The 18,640-nt window shown below is 42.9% G+C and overlaps 1 protein-coding gene across 2 annotated transcripts; it reads right to left on the bottom strand.

The window, feature by feature from the left end:
- Positions 1 to 4,747: 4,747 nt before the first annotated feature.
- On the bottom strand, positions 4,748 to 16,819 carry ambra1b (autophagy and beclin 1 regulator 1b). 2 transcript variants are annotated; one of them, XM_087796796.1, is made up of 19 exons: positions 16,583 to 16,819; positions 14,900 to 15,136; positions 14,768 to 14,826; positions 14,497 to 14,680; positions 14,266 to 14,438; positions 14,104 to 14,170; positions 12,539 to 14,016; positions 11,427 to 11,513; positions 11,037 to 11,231; positions 10,897 to 10,974; positions 10,715 to 10,815; positions 9,029 to 9,139; positions 8,772 to 8,960; positions 8,521 to 8,675; positions 8,296 to 8,435; positions 6,697 to 6,801; positions 6,204 to 6,517; positions 6,049 to 6,132; positions 4,748 to 5,980 (listed from the first exon to the last, which is right to left on the bottom strand). In XM_087796796.1, the coding sequence occupies exons 2-19, from the start codon at positions 15,026 to 15,028 to the stop codon at positions 5,547 to 5,549; spliced, it is 4,083 nt and encodes a 1,360-aa protein (XP_087652922.1). In that variant the 5' UTR covers positions 15,029 to 15,136; positions 16,583 to 16,819; the 3' UTR covers positions 4,748 to 5,546. The 2 variants fall into 2 exon arrangements, with proteins under 2 accessions (XP_087652922.1, XP_087652923.1); XM_087796797.1 differs by lacking the exon at positions 11,427 to 11,513.
- Positions 16,820 to 18,640: the final 1,821 nt, after the last annotated feature.

Below are 18,640 nucleotides of genomic sequence, written 5' to 3'. Positions count from 1 at the left end.
TATTTATATTCCACCATGACTATGTCAAGTGGAATTTATCTGTGTCGTTAAAATAAACAATTAAATATATTCATTTTGCTAAAGTTCAGATGTTGAAAATAGTTTTAATGTTATTGTTTTTATTAAATGATTGAATTGTTTGATTACTTTTTAAATATAAAAAAATCTATCAATTTCAATTGTTTAAAACCTTTTTTTGTGTGACAATCTTAGTGACCTTTAAAGCATCAATTTTTAAAAATGTAATGAACTAGGGAATGAAAAAAAGATGAACAAACATTTAAACATTTCAGAGACTCGTGGTAATGAAGGTAATCGCTCTTATTTTGAAAAGTGTATTATCATTAAACAATAAATATAAAGGATTGAAGGGTAAATATAAGCGTCAAGTGTGGCGTGAGTTAGGTTTGAAATCTACGTCAACACATCAGACACGAGTTAGTAACAAAATAAACTATCTTTTAGTTTTATTCTCATTTTATTCTGACAGTTTGAAAGGAGCTGAAGATGTTTTACCTGCAGCTGCGGAGGATCTTCTTCTTCTGCGCATCTCGTCCAATGAGGCGCGTCGGTAATCGATAGTGACGTCACACAACCACGTGTTCATCGGGTAAAGTGGATTCAAGGACATTTTTAATTGGATTAATTTCTCAAGGCAAATAATGCCGTTTTTTTTCCTCATTTTTGACACTGAAACTTTTTAATCTAACTGAAGCCAATGGGAACATTCTGGCTTCTCAGATACTACACACTTCTAATGATGTACATTTAAATAATCCCTTGTATTGATTCCTGTCAAGACTCCAGTACTGACACAGTAGAACTCTGATTTATGCGAAATACTCTTAAAGGACCTAATGTGCTGAATTAAGTGTATCTTAAATTGTTCTAAGACCTTTATTATACTCTATTACACTCTATTATCCTCATCAGTATGTTTGTTTTTGCACAAAACTCTAATTTAATAAAGATATTTACATTAGAAAATATGCTTAAGCCCCGCCCACTTAAAATGCGCCGTTTTGGCTGAGAAGAAGTCTCGTCCAAGCAGCCACGCCCACTCTGCTCTGATTGGTCACAAAAACCTCTAGGGGAGGACACCTGCACCAGAGTGATGTCATCATGTTTACATAAATATATATTTAGTTTATTAACATGTTCTTCACTGATGTAGATCTTCTAGAGACACCTGCGCCAGAGTGATGTCACCATGTTTACATAAATATATATTTAGTTTATTAACATGTTCTTCACTGATGTAGATCTTCTAGAGACACCTGCGCCAGAGTGATGTCACCATGTTTACATAAATATATATTTAGTTTATTAACATGTTCTTCACTGATGTAGATCTTCTAGAGACACCTGCACCAGAGTGATGTCACCATGTTTACATAAATATATATTTAGTTTATTAACATGTTCTTCACTGATGTAGATCTTCTAGAGACACCTGCACCAGAGTGATGTCACCATGTTTACATAAATATATATTTAGTTTATTAACATGTTCTTCACTGATGTAGATCTTCTAGAGACACCTGCGCCAGAGTGATGTCACCATGTTTACATAAATATATATTTAGTTTATTAACATGTTCTTCACTGATGTAGATCTTCTAGAGACACCTGCGCCAGAGTGATGTCACCATGTTTACATAAATATATATTTAGTTTATTAACATGTTCTTCACTGATGTAGATCTTCTAGAGACACCTGCACCAGAGTGATGTCACCATGTTTACATAAATATATATTTAGTTTATTAACATGTTCTTCACTGATGTAGATCTTCTAGAGACACCTGCACCAGAGTGATGTCACCATGTTTACATAAATATATATTTAGTTTATTAACATGTTCTTCACTGATGTAGATCTTCTAGAGACACCTGCGCCAGAGTGATGTCACCATGTTTACATAAATATATATTTAGTTTATAAACATGTTCTTCACTGATGTAGATCTTCTAGAGACACCTGCGCCAGAGTGATGTCACCATGTTTACATAAATATATATTTAGTTTATTAACATGTTCTTCACTGATGTAGATCTTCTAGAGACACCTGCGCCAGAGTGATGTCACCATGTTTACATAAATATATATTTAGTTTATAAACATGTTCTTCACTGATGTAGATCTTCTAGAGACACCTGCACCAGAGTGATGTCACCATGTTTACATAAATATATATTTAGTTTATTAACATGTTCTTCACTGATGTAGATCTTCTAGAGACTCCTGCACCAGAGTGATGTCACCATGTTTACATAAATATATATTTAGTTTATTAACATGTTCTTCACTGATGTAGATCTTCTAGAGACTCCTGCGCCAGAGTGATGTCACCATGTTTACATAAATATATATTTAGTTTATTAACATGTTCTTCACTGATGTAGATCTTCTAGAGACTCCTGCACCAGAGTGATGTCACCATGTTTACATAAATATATATTTAGTTTATTAACATGTTCTTCACTGATGTAGATCTTCTAGAGACACCTGCGCCAGAGTGATGTCACCATGTTTACATAAATATATATTTAGTTTATTAACATGTTCTTCACTGATGTAGATCTTCTAGAGACACCTGCGCCAGAGTGATGTCACCATGTTTACATAAATATATATTTAGTTTATTAACATGTTCTTCACTGATGTAGATCTTCTAGAGACACCTGCGCCAGAGTGATGTCACCATGTTTACATAAATATATATTTATTAACATGTTCTTCACTGATGTAGATCTTCTAGAGACTCCTGCACCAGAGTGATGTCACCATGTTTACATAAATATATATTTAGTTTATTAACATGTTCTTCACTGATGTAGATCTTCTAGAGACACCTGCGCCAGAGTGATGTCACCATGTTTACATAAATATATATTTAGTTTATTAACATGTTCTTCACTGATGTAGATCTTCTAGAGACACCTGCACCAGAGTGATGTCATCATGTTTACATAAATATATATTTAGTTTATTAACATGTTCTTCACTGATGTAGATCTTCTAGAGACACCTGCGCCAGAGTGATGTCACCATGTTTACATAAATATATATTTAGTTTATTAACATGTTCTTCACTGATGTAGATCTTCTAGAGACACCTGCACCAGAGTGATGTCACCATGTTTACATAAATATATATTTAGTTTATTAACATGTTCTTCACTGATGTAGATCTTCTAGAGACACCTGCACCAGAGTGATGTCACCATGTTTACATAAATATATATTTAGTTTATTAACATGTTCTTCACTGATGTAGATCTTCTAGAGACACCTGCGCCAGAGTGATGTCACCATGTTTACATAAATATATATTTAGTTTATTAACATGTTCTTCACTGATGTAGATCTTCTAGAGACACCTGCGCCAGAGTGATGTCACCATGTTTACATAAATATATATTTAGTTTATTAACATGTTCTTCACTGATGTAGATCTTCTAGAGACACCTGCGCCAGAGTGATGTCACCATGTTTACATAAATATATATTTAGTTTATTAACATGTTCTTCACTGATGTAGATCTTCTAGAGACACCTGCACCAGAGTGATGTCACCATGTTTACATAAATATATATTTATTTATTAACATGTTCTTCACTGATGTAGATCTTCTAGAGACACCTGCGCCAGAGTGATGTCACCATGTTTACATAAATATATATTTAGTTTATTAACATGTTCTTCACTGATGTAGATCTTCTAGAGACACCTGCACCAGAGTGATGTCACCATGTTTACATAAATATATATTTATTTATTAACATGTTCTTCACTGATGTAGATCTTCTAGAGACACCTGCACCAGAGTGATGTCACCATGTTTACATAAATATATATTTAGTTTATAAACATGTTCTTCACTGATGTAGATCTTCTAGAGACACCTGCGCCAGAGTGATGTCACCTTGTTTACATAAATATATATTTAGTTTATTAACATGTTCTTCACTGATGTAGATCTTCTAGAGACACCTGCGCCAGAGTGATGTCACCATGTTTACATAAATATATATTTAGTTTATTAACATGTTCTTCACTGATGTAGATCTTCTAGAGACACCTGCGCCAGAGTGATGTCACCATGTTTACATAAATATATATTTAGTTTATTAACATGTTCTTCACTGATGTAGATCTTCTAGAGACACCTGCGCCAGAGTGATGTCACCATGTTTACATAAATATATATTTATTAACATGTTCTTCACTGATGTAGATCTTCTAGAGACACCTGCACCAGAGTGATGTCACCATGTTTACATAAATATATATTTAGTTTATTAACATGTTCTTCACTGATGTAGATCTTCTAGAGACACCTGCGCCAGAGTGATGTCACCATGTTTACATAAATATATATTTAGTTTATTAACATGTTCTTCACTGATGTAGATCTTCTAGAGACACCTGCACCAGAGTGATGTCAGCATGTTTACATAAATATATATTTAGTTTATTAACATGTTCTTCACTGATGTAGATCTTCTAGAGACACCTGCGCCAGAGTGATGTCACCATGTTTACATAAATATATATTTAGTTTATTAACATGTTCTTCACTGATGTAGATCTTCTAGAGACACCTGCGCCAGAGTGATGTCACCATGTTTACATAAATATCAACGTCGCTTTAGATTCAACACCGCTTTCTTCTCGTGTCCTCGACGTCAGTCACGGTGACCTTGATCTTGACCCTGAACCGAAGCACTCAAACACAGAGGTCACGTTTACACAAAAACAGTTTTAATAAACGATCAATATATTTGACTCTTTATTGAGCATTGTTACATTTCCCGTCCACTCGACGGCGCGACACAAGTCAAAAGTCCACGGATCAAGTAAAACCAGGAGAAGCCGACAGGTCGTCACGGACGCCGGCGGTCGGATGACGCCCGGCAGCAGGAAGGGGTTAAAAACCTCCGACCGGGGTGAGTGGGTGAGAGAGGGGGGTGAGAGGGTGAGAGAGGGGGGGCGGGGTCTGTAAAAAGCATGAGGGTCCGGCCAGTGAGCGCTAGGAAGTGTAACAAGGTTGTAAAGTGGACGCGGGTCAAACACTTTAAACATACGGCCGACGAGCTCATGCACATGATTCAGTGATGTCACTTCCTGTTCCTGTTCTTCGCACGTCGTGCTCCGGGTTAGTGTGTTAGTCAGCGAGCCGGGTCTCCATCTTAGTCCTACGCCGAGTCCGGATCTCCTCCGAAAAGTCAAACTATTGTGATGTCGGAGACACGGGGTCACACGTGCGCGAGCACACACGTGCGCGAGCACACACACACTCTGTCCAGTAAGTGATGCTGCATCTCCAACGAAAACAGAAAAAGTTAAAAACTAAAACTCGTTGATCACATGATTATGCATCACATGCCACCAGTGCAGTGTTTGTGTCGACCTTCGGTCCAGTTGTTCAAGTGCAGGGAGGAGGTGAGAGAGCAGGGGTCTCCCTTCTTCACTGGGGGGGGGGGGGCGGGGGGAGGAGACCCTACAGGGTCTTTAAGGCTTCTCTTGGTCCCCTAGAGACTACCTGCTGTAAGCGTGGTCAGGATACGGGTAAGGGACGGGTCCGCCACCGCCGTTGCTGCTGCCGCTGCTGGGGGGGGACGGCCCCGGAGCGGAGGAGGTGGGGGAGGGGGACGACAGGAGGAGGCCCGAGGGGCCCGGAGGGGAGTCGTCGAACAACACTCGGTTGAACACATCGTCCAGGTCGGCGAGAGGCGAGGGAGGGACGAGGGTCTCCGGGGCGTGATGGGGGAGCGGGCCCGGGGAGGGTCCCGCGGGGGCCCGGGAGCCGGCGCCGGTCTGCGAGCCGCGGTGGATCCTGTGGCTGACGATGATGTTGTTGCCGAAGCCTCCCATGGACGCCATGGTGGTGCTCTGCTCGCGCTGGACCACCGCCGTCATCCCGCCCTCCGCGATCAGACGCCGGATCCTCGCCAGAGCGTCTTCCCCCGACTCTGCCATTAGGAGGCGCACAAGAGTCAGAACCGGCAACACACACACCTGTGCGTTCGTCAACACTCACCGGAATTCGGCGTTTCCACATCTTCGGCTACATTCTCCGGGGTTGTTGGTGCGACGCTGGCGTTGGGCGGCGTCACGTTGACGTCTGTGGAGGAAACAGAAGCGTGAGGCGCGCCCGGGGTCAGACGGGGGTCAGACGGGGGTCTCGTGTCGTACCCGCTCCAGGATCCGTCGCGTCCGTCTGAGAAGCACCGGACTGGGAGAGCGGCGTCATGGGTTCTTGTGAGGAGGGTCCGGGTTCCGTGGGGGAAGTCCTGGTCTCGGGTCGGGATTTCCTGGCGGTGGTTTTCGACGTCCCGGCCACCGGACGCATCAGCCGGGGCTCCGTCTGCGTCTCGGCGTTCTGCAGCTGGACGATGGGCGTCTGGGTCCCCTGTGACGTCACCGACGGGGCCGGGTGCCGGGGCTGGAGGCCGATGGCGTTCATCAGTCCCATGTCCCGGTCCAGTCTCCAGCCGGGGCGACTTGACCTGTCCATTCAACACAGTTGTCAGTCATTTGCTGCTCGAGTCGCACCCACACCCACACCCACACCCACACACACACACACAGAGACACACAGAGACACACAGAGACACACACACACACACACACACACACACAGAGACAGACAGACAGACAGACAGACAGACACACACACAGTTCTCACCCCAGTCGCTCGGTCCCACGGGTCCGGCTGCTGCCGCTGTTGTTAATTGAGAACAACGGCTCCGAGCTGGACTCTGTCGGGCTTTCGCCGTCACTCCTGTAGAATCTGTGAGCACAGCCACACACACACACACATGGTCACACACACACACTTCGAGGAACTGTAGATCACGACCTCAATAAAGCACTAATTAACTTTCTTCCTGTCCAGAGATGGTTAACATAATTACACGACTATAATCCTAGTGTAGGGGGCGGCGAGAGTGTGTGTGTGTGTGTGTGTGTGTGTGTGTGTGTGTGTGTGTGTGTGTGTGTGTGTGTGTGTGTGTGTGTGTGTGTGTGTGTGTGTGTGTGTGTGTGTGTGTGTGTACTTAAGGGGCGTCTTCATGTATCCGTCTTTTAAACGAAACCTCAAAGACGTCCTGATCGAGCACCAAAGGCAACATTATCCCAGTTCATTAAGCAGATGTCAAGCGTGTCAAACCAGATTAAGATAAGAAGTCACCGGTACAATCTCAGCCCGACTATTCATTCACACATTTTATACTGCGTCATGCGTGTAGTGCTGACTGTATAATCACTGAGATGTAACTACAGTTCTGAGTCACGCATAGAGGGTTTTGCTGTGGCTTGTATTGGCCTCGAACAGAGGTGAACCGGTAGGAGAGCAGAGAACACTGTCAGAGAGACTCAGTGATTTGACATTGATGGACATTCATAAAAGGTTTCTGTGCGCCTGCTTTTACATAATAGCTGAGGAAAAACACAAGTTCACTCCAGGTCAGTTTAACATAAAACATTAAAATGACTTAATAATTACAACTCTACGACTTCTGCTATCGTAAAATAGATCAAGATTCCATCAGAGTTATAATGGTGAGCACATGTTAATTATTATTAAATTGACCTGGACAATATTTCCAGTGGAAATGTACCGTATTTTCCAGACTATAAGTCGCAGTTTTTTTCATAGTTTGTCCGGGGGTGAGATTATACTCTGGAGCGACTTATGTGTGAAATTATTAACATTATTAGCGGTATATCATTTCACATGTTATTTTCACACTAAACCACCAGAGGGCGCTCTAGGCCTGTGTTGATCATTTCCACGTAGAAGAGGAAGCATCTTCTACCTCCGGAGTTAGTTAGTTGTTTAAAAGTGACACGAGGATGAAGAGTTATTTGGAGTTACACGGATGGTTTGGTAAACTTGTTAGTTATTTATGCTATAGTTCTCTGAATAACTCTTCATATGTTATGTTAACATACCAGGTTCTCACTTCATGTAACGTAACATTATTCTGTTGTTGCCTCTAGTTTTATTTTAACTTGTCTTTCAAGATCACATGTCTGTTCTTGGATTTTATCAAATCAATTTCCCCCAAAAATGCGACTTATACTCCAGTGCGACTAATATATGTTTTTCCTTCTTTATTATGCATTTTATGTCTGGAGCGACTTGTGCTCCGGAGACACTTATAGTCCGGAAAATACTGTAGCTCTATTCTTATAATGATGCGTTTGATATACAATGTCTGCTACTTTAAGGAAACAATGAATCATTTCTGAGTGAGAGATCAATCCTCAGCAGGTCACTCACATAGGCCGGCAGATGACGAGGTCTCCCTTGTTGGTACCGTATGCCAGGCCCATGCCAGGGTCCGGCAGCCAGCGAGCCGAGTTGATGCTCACGTGGCGCCGCTGGTCCGGAGCCATCGGGTACACCACGTTAAACACCATCTGGACCACGACAAATCAAACCCTTTGAGATGCTGCGACACACGAGCTTGCAAGAGACGGACGGAGAGTCGGCGGGAAACGTTACCCTGATGGAAGTTTCTCCTCCGTGAGGCTGCTGCAGCCGGAAGACTTGTGCTACCATGTGATCCGTGGTGTGATGCAGGAGGATGCGCCGAGAAGCCAAGCCCACCATCACATAACAGCCCAGTGGAGACAAGCTCACCGAGATAGCGTTAGGACCTTGATAAGAAGACACACTTGTGTAAGAGTGTGTTTGAACAGTACAACACGCAAGAATTAAAAAAAAGATCCTTTGAGCTTCAAACAACTAATCACCAAATCTCTTGGTGTACAGCACTTCTCCCAGGTTGTGTGCAGCGAGCGAGTAGATGGCGAGGATGCCCTCGTCTGGAAATCCTCGCTGGCTGCTCGGAATGAAGACGGCGAGGAGTTGACCGTCGGCCGAGATGTCGCAGCTGGCGTCGTTGTAGATCTTACAGTTTGGCACCAGAACGTTGACTGAAGCTGAGCAGGACGGCGAAGGTCAATGGAGGCGTCCGAACATCAACGGCAGACTCTCGGGTGCTTCTTACCGTTGCTGATCTCCGGCAGGTCGAACTGGGTGAAGTCCCACCACTGCAGGCGGTAGGTGGTGTTGGCGATGTTGCTGGCGACTGCTGACTGGCCGTCACCGATGGAGGCACCTGTGGTAAAACAAACAAACGCACACAAACACACGATCAAAAAACACATTCAAAATCAATCGTCACAAATATTTAATTTAAGCAGCACTAAAGAAAGATATTGGTTTGTTTCTTAATTTTCCCACTGGTAGAACAGTGTAATTACATCTCAATGAATACTGAAGTTGCGCTTTCTGAACAGCCCTTCAGTGACGTCACGTTTCTGTCGCTCATATATGCGGCGCAACAGTAACAGATAAGCGTCATCTTTGAAAATGATTTCAGGGGTGCTAGAAAGAGCGAGCCTGATAGTTTCAATATATACAGGTGAACTTTTGCGCTTTGTCAATGTCTCGGTTAGCTCAAATGGTAACACACAGGTTTTTTTTTACTTCAAGGACACTTTGATCCCTGCTCCCGCCCTTTTAATTTTGCTAGTTTGAAAAAAATAAATATATTTTTTGTTTGCAGTGTCTTTGTGTCCGTTTTTGATCAGTGTGTAGAAAATATCTCTGATTTCCTGGGGCAGAGAACAGGTTGTTTTACTTTAGCGTTTAAATAATTAAGTTGATTCTGTGTGATGTGTGTAATAGTATAAGACAAATCTGTTTTCATCTGGATATAAACAAGGAGCATAATAAACATATTATTCATCACCAGTTGTCAAAGTGTTGATTTCCACATGTAATTGATATGAAAAATTTCTAAACTTAGGAAAATGTTGTCGGAACATGATCTGGATCTTATAATCCATGCGTTTGTTCCTCCTGTCTGGACTATTGTAACAGTTTGTTTTCATGTCTTAACAAGAAGGATGTGTCTCGCCTGCAGTTGATTCAGAACTCTGCAGCCAGAATTCTGAGCCGCTCTAGTAGAAGAACTCACATTTCTCCTTCAAACTCTTCACTGGCTTCCAGTTTCTTTCAGGATAATTTTAAAATTCTGGTTCTTACTTTCAGATCTATTCATGGTCAGACCTTCCATCAGTGATCTGATCCAGACTTACACCCCAGCTCGGGCTCTGAGGTCTGTGGATCAGAATCTACTTATGGTTCCACGCACACGACTCAGGACCAGAGGAGAGAAATCCTTCCAGGCTGTTGCTCCTAAGCTTTGGAACGATCTTCTCTCTCTTTGCGCTTGATGATCTACTGACTCCTTTAAGAAACATCTTAAGACGTTTTTATTTGTTCAGGCTTTTCCTTGATTTTCTGGTACTGTTGTGTTATCAGTTTTATCTTGATCTTTAAAGTATATACTTTATTTAGTATTGTTTTGATTGTTTAAGCGCTTTGTGACCCTGGTCTGGAAAAGCGCTATATAAATAAATATTACTTACTTACTTACATCCAACATGCACCCGACCGTCAAAACCTTATAGTCACCGTCAAGTGATCAATCATATTTCATAAAGTCATCACCATGATTAAAAATAAATAAATAATAATAATAATAATAATAATAATAATAATAATAATAATAATAATAATAATAATAATAATAATAATAATAATAATAATAATAATAATAATTGGCCTCCACGATGCAAATCACCAGCCCAAGTACAAACATACATTATTGTGTGTGTGCGTGTACCTGCTAGCACTCGGTTGACAGTGGAGTGTGTTGCCAGACCTGGTTGTCCTCGCTCATGGAAGATCCCAGCATATGGCAGATACTCCGGCAGCAAGAACCGTCTGTTCCGAGTCGAGACAAAAAGGTTGTTTCAAAAATTGTTACGTCTCACAAGACGCTGCAGCTCCGCGGCGTTAGCTCACCGTGGAACAAACCGTCCCAGTGAGGGCGCCGACATCCGAGCGTTCCGTGGCGTGCGATGTCGCGCTCGCTCTCCGTCCCTGAAACGTAGACACGGGTTAACATTTGCGTCCGTGACTGTAGTCGATGAGGGTGGACTCACTCCAGTTCTTCAAAGTCCACCTCTCCTGCATCCAGGGGGCCCGGGGCGTGGCCTGCTGGTCCGTCTGCTGCGGTGGTCGATGAAGACATGGCCCTCAGCCGGTTCTGTTGATACCGCAGCGAGCGCTGGCGGATGCTGTCCCTTCTGGACAGAGACTGGATCAACCTTTGAGCGTAGAATGCTGCCGGCGACAACCTGGATACACAAATGCTGCTTAGCATGTGGCAATTGTAAAGCGTTAGCCGACCTGTGGAGATTGTTCAGCAATAGGGTGGGGGGGGGGGGGAGATTTACGATCCATAGCAGAATATGTGACCTTGTCTGGCTGAGTTAAGGGATCGTCATGGTAGTAACAACCTGGATTTTGAGAGTGACAATGTGTTGGCATACCTAGCTGGGTCTGGGTAGATGGGGTGGTCCCGTGAACTGGCCATGTCGTAGCGAGTCAGCGACAAGAGCGAGGACTCCAAAAGTCGTCTGATTGACAAACACGTTTTAGATTTTTTTTAAATTAATTTCTTTTCTTTTTTTTTTATTAATGAACAATCAACAAGCTGGCTAATGCTGACAAAACAAACTATGATCATGATAATGAGTGTTGATCAGAAAAACATTTTAGTATTGCATGTTCATTTTAACTCTGATCCTTATGTTTTAACAGGTCAAATGACTTCATCATCTCATCAGTAGATCTCCTTCTTTACCTTTCAAAAACTTTCTACAATGCATCTCCTTAATATTTTGCATTTTAAAAGAGCCCCATTATGCTTTTTCAATGTTTGTAGATGCAATTTTTACCTCAACAATAAATATAACAGAAGAATTAGGAGTATTAAGTGATTACAATTATTAAAATAATAATAATTACTAATCTACCCTAAAAAAAAAAAACTACCAGATAGACTGAAGTCTTCCAGACGTCAGGAAGTACAACGTTTTCTGTTTTTAACTGTTTATGCCTGTCTTTTATAGCACCATTATGAACGCTCAGAGGACACAGAAACACACCTCCTTGGTAGAAAGGGAACCAACAACAGTGCATTTTTGTTAAAAAACAAACTAAAAAAAACCTGTTGCTCATTAAAGGAGATGCGAGTCTATGCAAGAACGTCCATGTTTTTACTGGTGGAAAAATACTTCTTTAATATATTGAAACATATCTATAAAGAAATATTTTGCACATCTCTAATAGAGACATTGCTGCGTCTTGGTGGCGGAGATCACGTGGTAATATATACAAGACAATAGATCATTTAGTTGAAAAGCTGCTGTAAGTGACAAGGCAAGTCATAATTGGATCAGAAGATACTAAAAAGGATTATGGTATTGTTTGGAAGTTGTCTTGTATCATTGTTCAATTTTTAATTCAATTCCAAAAGAAAGAAAACATATAGGGCCCCTTTAAACAATAATGGTCTAGAAATGACCCGATGAGCATGTGTTACTTCAGAAAAACTCTTAGATGCAGCCTGAAGAAAGATGGCGTGTGTGTTTGTTCCTACCTCCTCAATGAGTCTTCATCAGGGGGATCGACAGGCATTTCCTGGGTTAAGGCTTCGGGTGGTTCTGGCACTTGTCCTGTGACTGTGTGTTGGTACAAGCGCTCCCACTGCGCCGTCTCCTGGTGGTAAAGAAAACTAACAGGCTGCTGGTTCTGGCTTGGCGTGGACACTGCAGGGAAAGTCAAGGTCTCAGTGCCCACGGGCGGGGCTGGGGGCAGACCCTGCTCGGCACCGTCCCCGGGCCTTCTCCCCTCCTCAGGCCACGTTGACGAGGTGGAAGAGGTGGAAGGGAAGGACGTGGGGTCAGCGGAGGTGGACGAGGCCTGGCTGGTGCGCTCCCAGCGCTGGGAGTCATGGTTGAACGTGAGAAGGTTGTGGCAAGCACGGCATCGGTTCAGGTGACCTCGGGAGGTCGGGGGAGGAGGATTGTTTTCTAGACTGTGAGCGCTGGGTGGAGGAGGGAGAGGCGGCTGGTAGTGGATGATTGTGGGAGGGTTGTTGGATGAAGACGAAGGTCTGGGTCGTTCAGGGTCCAGATTATTATTCAGTAACTCTTGATTCTGGTCTTGGCTCCTGTCCAGTACACCCCCACCTCCTGTGTTGCCCCCGAGTGGAGACTCCAGGTCCTGCATGCGGTCAATCTCTAAAAAGTAGCGACTTAAGTTACATTGCAGCACATTACGGAAAGAGGCAGAGTTGCTCCGTGAACTGTCCCAAAATGGGTGGTGACCACTGCTGGTACCAGCACCGTCCCGTAGGCCAGGATCTCCCTGGTACGCAAAACCACGGCCCTCGGTGGCTGAGGTGTAAACAGGTGAGTGGGAGGAGCCCTCCTGCTGACGCAACACAGACAAGAGGCTCACAGACGACGAAGAGGAGGTCCTTGGGGGCGGCATGGTTGGTCCCGCACCCCCCTCCCTCATGCTTAGAAGGTTTCGTGTCCAGTCCGGGCCTGGTCTGCTTGGCAGGTCTAAATTGTTCTGGGGGGCAGAGTTCAACGACGAGCCAGCACTGTAGTAAACTGAAGTGAAGGCTGACGGCCGGTCTGAAGGAGGAAGGGGTTCTGTGCGGGCTGAGGAAAAACTTGAAGGAGGAGGATTATCCGTCAGGGCCTGTGGATCAGAGGACAGGGAGGCCGTCCCGTCAGTAGTTAGGGAAGGGTTACGGTTCGCAGAGCAGCGACTGCAGAGACAAACCAGGCCCAAGTGCTGTGTGCAACCGGGGTAGGGTGGGCCATGTTCAGTGTTCGGGTACTGTGGCAAAGGCATACTAGGAGGTTCCCCCGAACCACCACTGGTCTCAGAGTGTACACGGGGTGGGTCAGCGCCCTGCTGAGCCCCTGGGGTGCGTGACGACAAGATGTGAAGGAAGTTATGGAGGATCGGTGTCCGTCGCACAGGTTGGGAGGGAAGGAAGGAACGCTGACGGAAATGAGGCATCTCCACACTGTCCATAGGAACCTCGGAGTCCTCGTCATTCTGGGAACAAGTACACAAGTCTAGGTCAACTGCACACTCGCACGGACCAGGTGGACTATAAAATACTCCTGCAACACATATTCTCACCTGCTGATTGGATGGGTTGACAATTGCCGTCAGTAGGTTATGACCTAGTGGGTCGAACCTCACCAACCTAAGTCACAAAATTCAGTCATTTAAAACTTATTTTGAATTCACTTCTTTTGTAAGGACATTACAACAGTTCATAAAAAGCCATGTCCCGCCTACCTGACCCGTTCTGTCTCACTACCAGTCTTGACCACAGCAAAAGGTTCTGGTCGGCTCCAATCCCAGAAATGAAGCTCGTTGTTGGTGGCGATGAGTAGCAGCTGAGATGTGGGGTGGAACGCCAGCGAAGCGATGGCCACATTGCTTTCTGTGAACCAGCTCTCGCTTCCACCCTGAAGGATACGATGCACTATGGATATCGGACTTTGGTTGATCAGACCGTCTACTTACATGTAGGTCCCAGATCCGGACCTCTCCGTCAAGGCACCCTGAAGCCACGAGGCCTGGAATAGTGGGGTGAAAAGTAACACACCAGGGGGTTCGCCTGTGACCCACCAGTGAGTGGAGGCACTTTCCTGTTTTGACCTCTGTGATGTAGATGTTGTGGTTGACATGAGTGGATGCCATTAAAGTCCTGAGACCACAGAGCAGAAAACATAAGCATGAAACAAACTTGTCACTGGATTATTGAGCGAATTGTCCCCGTCTTTCTGAGTCTTACCTGTCGGGACTGAAGGCGAGAAGGAAGGTAGAACGAGGACTGTCTGGTAGCTCCACCTTCTGTCTCACATGTAAAACCACGTTTATGAGATTTAAATGTCTTTTGGACTTCATGTGCATGCGTGTTTCTCACCTGACTCTGCCACTTCATCGATCGAACCTTTTCCTCCACCAGCAGCTGCAGGAGTCTCTGTGAGCCACATGTTCTAGATCCTTGTTGCCGGCCCACAAGGATCTTTACAGAGTTCTGACGTGCTGCCATACCGCTGTCTTCTAAATGGCTATTCAATTTTGCCCATCCATGCAGAGTTTAGACTGGATTATGAAAGGGGGGCTGTCAGGGCGTGTCTGCATAAATTCATAGGAAGGCCTGTAGAACAGGAAAATAAGTTCACATTAAATTATAGTACAACAACACTACAGCATTTGAGCCACACAGCAAGAGTATTGTGAAGGAAGGATCCATTCATCTATCTAGCCATCTATCCTTTCATCCATCTTAGCAGACTTGGAGATGTTCTGCGGTACCCCAAAAATGACAAAACGAGCAGGAACTATACTCAACTATATCATGGCAACAGAAAGAAAAAGCTTTAAGGTCTTATATTTTGTTTGAAGAAAAATCTTAAATATTACATACAAATGACAAGAATGATACCATATTTTTCAAATCTTTTTTAAGTTTAATTTTACTTGCTTGATGGGTAAGAATACAGGGCTAAAAATAGACAGCATGCGACCTAAAGGGAAGCATTGTTATCACCCCACCGCCAAAAGTAAATGCACAACCTACTCATATAAACAAGGAGACTCTTAAGCTCTGACATTATGATTTCATTGGATTTTTCCCAAGCGTAATGACCCCTTAGTACGCAGATTTAAGGGTGATGAAACAAATCCCACCATTCCTTCATTTCCCTGAAGAAATTTTTTTGTACATGACTCCACTTGACTGCATTTATTTTGAGCTTAGGGGTTTCTCTTCTTCAACGCAGTCAGAAAATGATTACATCTCCATTCTGCACATGAAGCCCATCTCTTCAACGAAAATCAAACTGAACCACAAAGACTGGGTTAGAATTTCATTATTGCCAAAATAGTGTTGGGCAAAAATGTTATGTTACTGGGATGTTTGTACACATTTGCTGACAAATTATTTTTAGGGATTGGTTTAACAGTAGGTACTATTTCAACGTAAGTTCCAAGAAGACAGATTAAATGACTCTCTAGAATATATGAGCATTTCATACAAACGATGAGCATCTTCGAAAAACCAATGAACGCACTAAGAAGCTTATTTTTTAAAAGAACACACTATTAAGCCTTTTATGAGTCGCACGCATTGCATCTTTTTAAGTTGGTTTCTCTCCCTACAGTTGTGTATTTCAGCATGAAGAGAGAGTTTGAATGTGTTGCTTCTTATTAGCCAAACAAAGCAGACCAGAGTCAGCGACCTGTCAAATACAAACCTCCAGGATTTTGTAGAAACAAAGCCAACTCGACTTCTCTGAGTATCTTGAAAAGCCAAACAAACAAAGCTTAAAAACGGGACAAATCTATTTTGTGCTGCAAAATTGGTGACATGTTCATAAACAAGAATTACATTTATTAAAGCGATGCCACTTCCAAGTATGCTATCATAGCCAAGCTAACCAGCTCCCGTGTCTCAACCGACACTTTAACATACAACCAAATACATTTACTCTTTTAAATCAAGTTGTTCGAAACGAGTGGTATTTTCCTTTTTAAGCAAGAGGTTTCATCATCGCGCCAAAAGATAAGAATTCATTCAAAAGGAAAAAGACGTGAGGCCTACCTGTCAACCGCTAGCGCTGCCCTGTTAACGGCTAGCTTGTCACGGGAAGAAAAAAACGGTTTAGCGAAAAATAACTCACTAAACCTTTTCCTGAGCAAAGTGTAACAGGCTCTGGTTGTCTTCTGGATGTTGTTGGCTCCACATTCACATAGTCCAGGAACATCCAGGTGGAATTAAGGCACCGGTTCTGTAATATTAGCTGCCGAGAGCGAACCGATGCTGCGTAACTAGCTAGCGGCTAGCCACCCACAGGAAGACTAGTCGAGCACAGAGAGCATATCATCGATCCGAGAAATACTCACAATTCATTTAAGAAACAACAAAAAAAAATGAAATGCTTTCATTTTATTTCACAGCCGTTTATGATATAATCAGTATTAAATGAAAACAGTTTAGTGGGAAATTCCTGAATGCGATGTAAATTATGATTAACAATGGTTCGCGTTCGATTAGAAATCCTATCGAGAATTAAATCGCCAAATTTGCTTTATAAGATTTATTCATAACAATGATCTTAGTTTAAATTAAAGAAACATGAAGTCTAAGTATAGGTGGTCTAAATAGTTATTTATTAGGATAAATTATGGACTAAATGATGATACATTTGAACTCACATTATTGTGACACTATAACCGCTAGACGACGCTGTTGTGCACAATATCATCAGTCCTGGTTCATCGAGATGTTTCCCTCGTTTTAAATTGACGTTAATCTGGTATAAATCCATGAACGTGTTATTAGAAAGAATTAAGGAACCCTAGATGAATGACGCTCTTCTGGTGCTTTCTTTTATTTTTTGCTATATAAATGAATGTAATAAAATAATGAGGATAAAATGTGGCGCTGTGGAAATGCAATATCAAGTCAAATAAATGAGATTAATTAAATATATTAAAATGAGTTTAAGTGAACATATTTGACATTGAACATTAAATAGATCAAGCGTTAAGAGCGCCTGACAATGCAGTATTTGTTGTTTAGTGGTTTGTTGCAAATATAATGTTGTGGTTCTAATTGATCTCAGTGTCCGGTCTGAGGATGAAGTGATGCAAGATGACAGTCAATCAGTTTCTCAGGAGAAGGGATTATCCGCTGCAATCTCTTCATGTCCACAACTGTTGCAGCCCGGTACCAAACAGTGATGGAGGTGAAGATAGACGCGTAGAACTGCACCTGCATTGTACTTCAGAGGTGGAAAGTCCTTCTACATCTACCTCTGAGCCTTCTTCACGACGAGGCAGATGTTCGTCTCTCGTGATGACGGTGTCCACAACGTCAACCGTGGAGCCTCCGGATGGAATGGTCGGGTGTGGCTGGAACTCCCAGTAGGGTCGTGATTATCAACACAGTCTTCTGTGCATTGAGGTTGTTCTCATCGCTCCAGGTCTTCAGTAGATCCTCTCATCTTTGGATGGACTCGTCTCCACCTGAGATAAGTCCACTCAGATAGTTGTTGTTAGTTAAGACCTGCTGGGCTGAGAGAACCCAGACTTAAAGGGACAGAGATGGTCCAGGAGTCGGACCTGCTGCTTCCTGTCGCTGTCGTCAAGATGATGTCCTGAAGTTCTCTTCATTCGTTTCTTTTAAGCATCCACAGCCATTTTAACATCAAGAAAAAAGCAAAGACGGTCTTTTTGTTATTTTGTTTATTAACCAAAGCAAATGAAAATCAGCCAAACCTTGTGGTGTTTAAATCGGTCATTACAAGAAACAAGCGTCACTTCCACTTAAAACAGGCACAGAAACACAAGCCACGTTCACATTAGACACATATTTGAATATTATCCTCTGAGCTCAGATATTCAACATTATCAATTATATTCTTTATATTATTACGAAGGTGGGATTAAAAAAAAAAAAAGGTAAATGTCAACACTCACTGATACCGACTAGCTAAGCTCACAAGCATTATACATTTTTTCTGCTTATTCTGTGCTTCATTTCCCTGGAGGTGAAGAGTTTTCCTGATCAATTTACCACCGATTGTTTGTGAGGAAACCCAGATACAGACGGTAGAACAAACCTCACGCAGAAATGAGTTGAGAAAATAAAAGATTC

Source organism: Callionymus lyra, chromosome 8 (genome assembly GCF_982586985.1).
Source record: "Callionymus lyra chromosome 8, fCalLyr1.hap1.1, whole genome shotgun sequence".
Classification (NCBI taxonomy): domain Eukaryota; kingdom Metazoa; phylum Chordata; class Actinopteri; order Syngnathiformes; family Callionymidae; genus Callionymus; species Callionymus lyra.
This window is presented reverse-complemented; position numbering and strand designations above follow the sequence as displayed.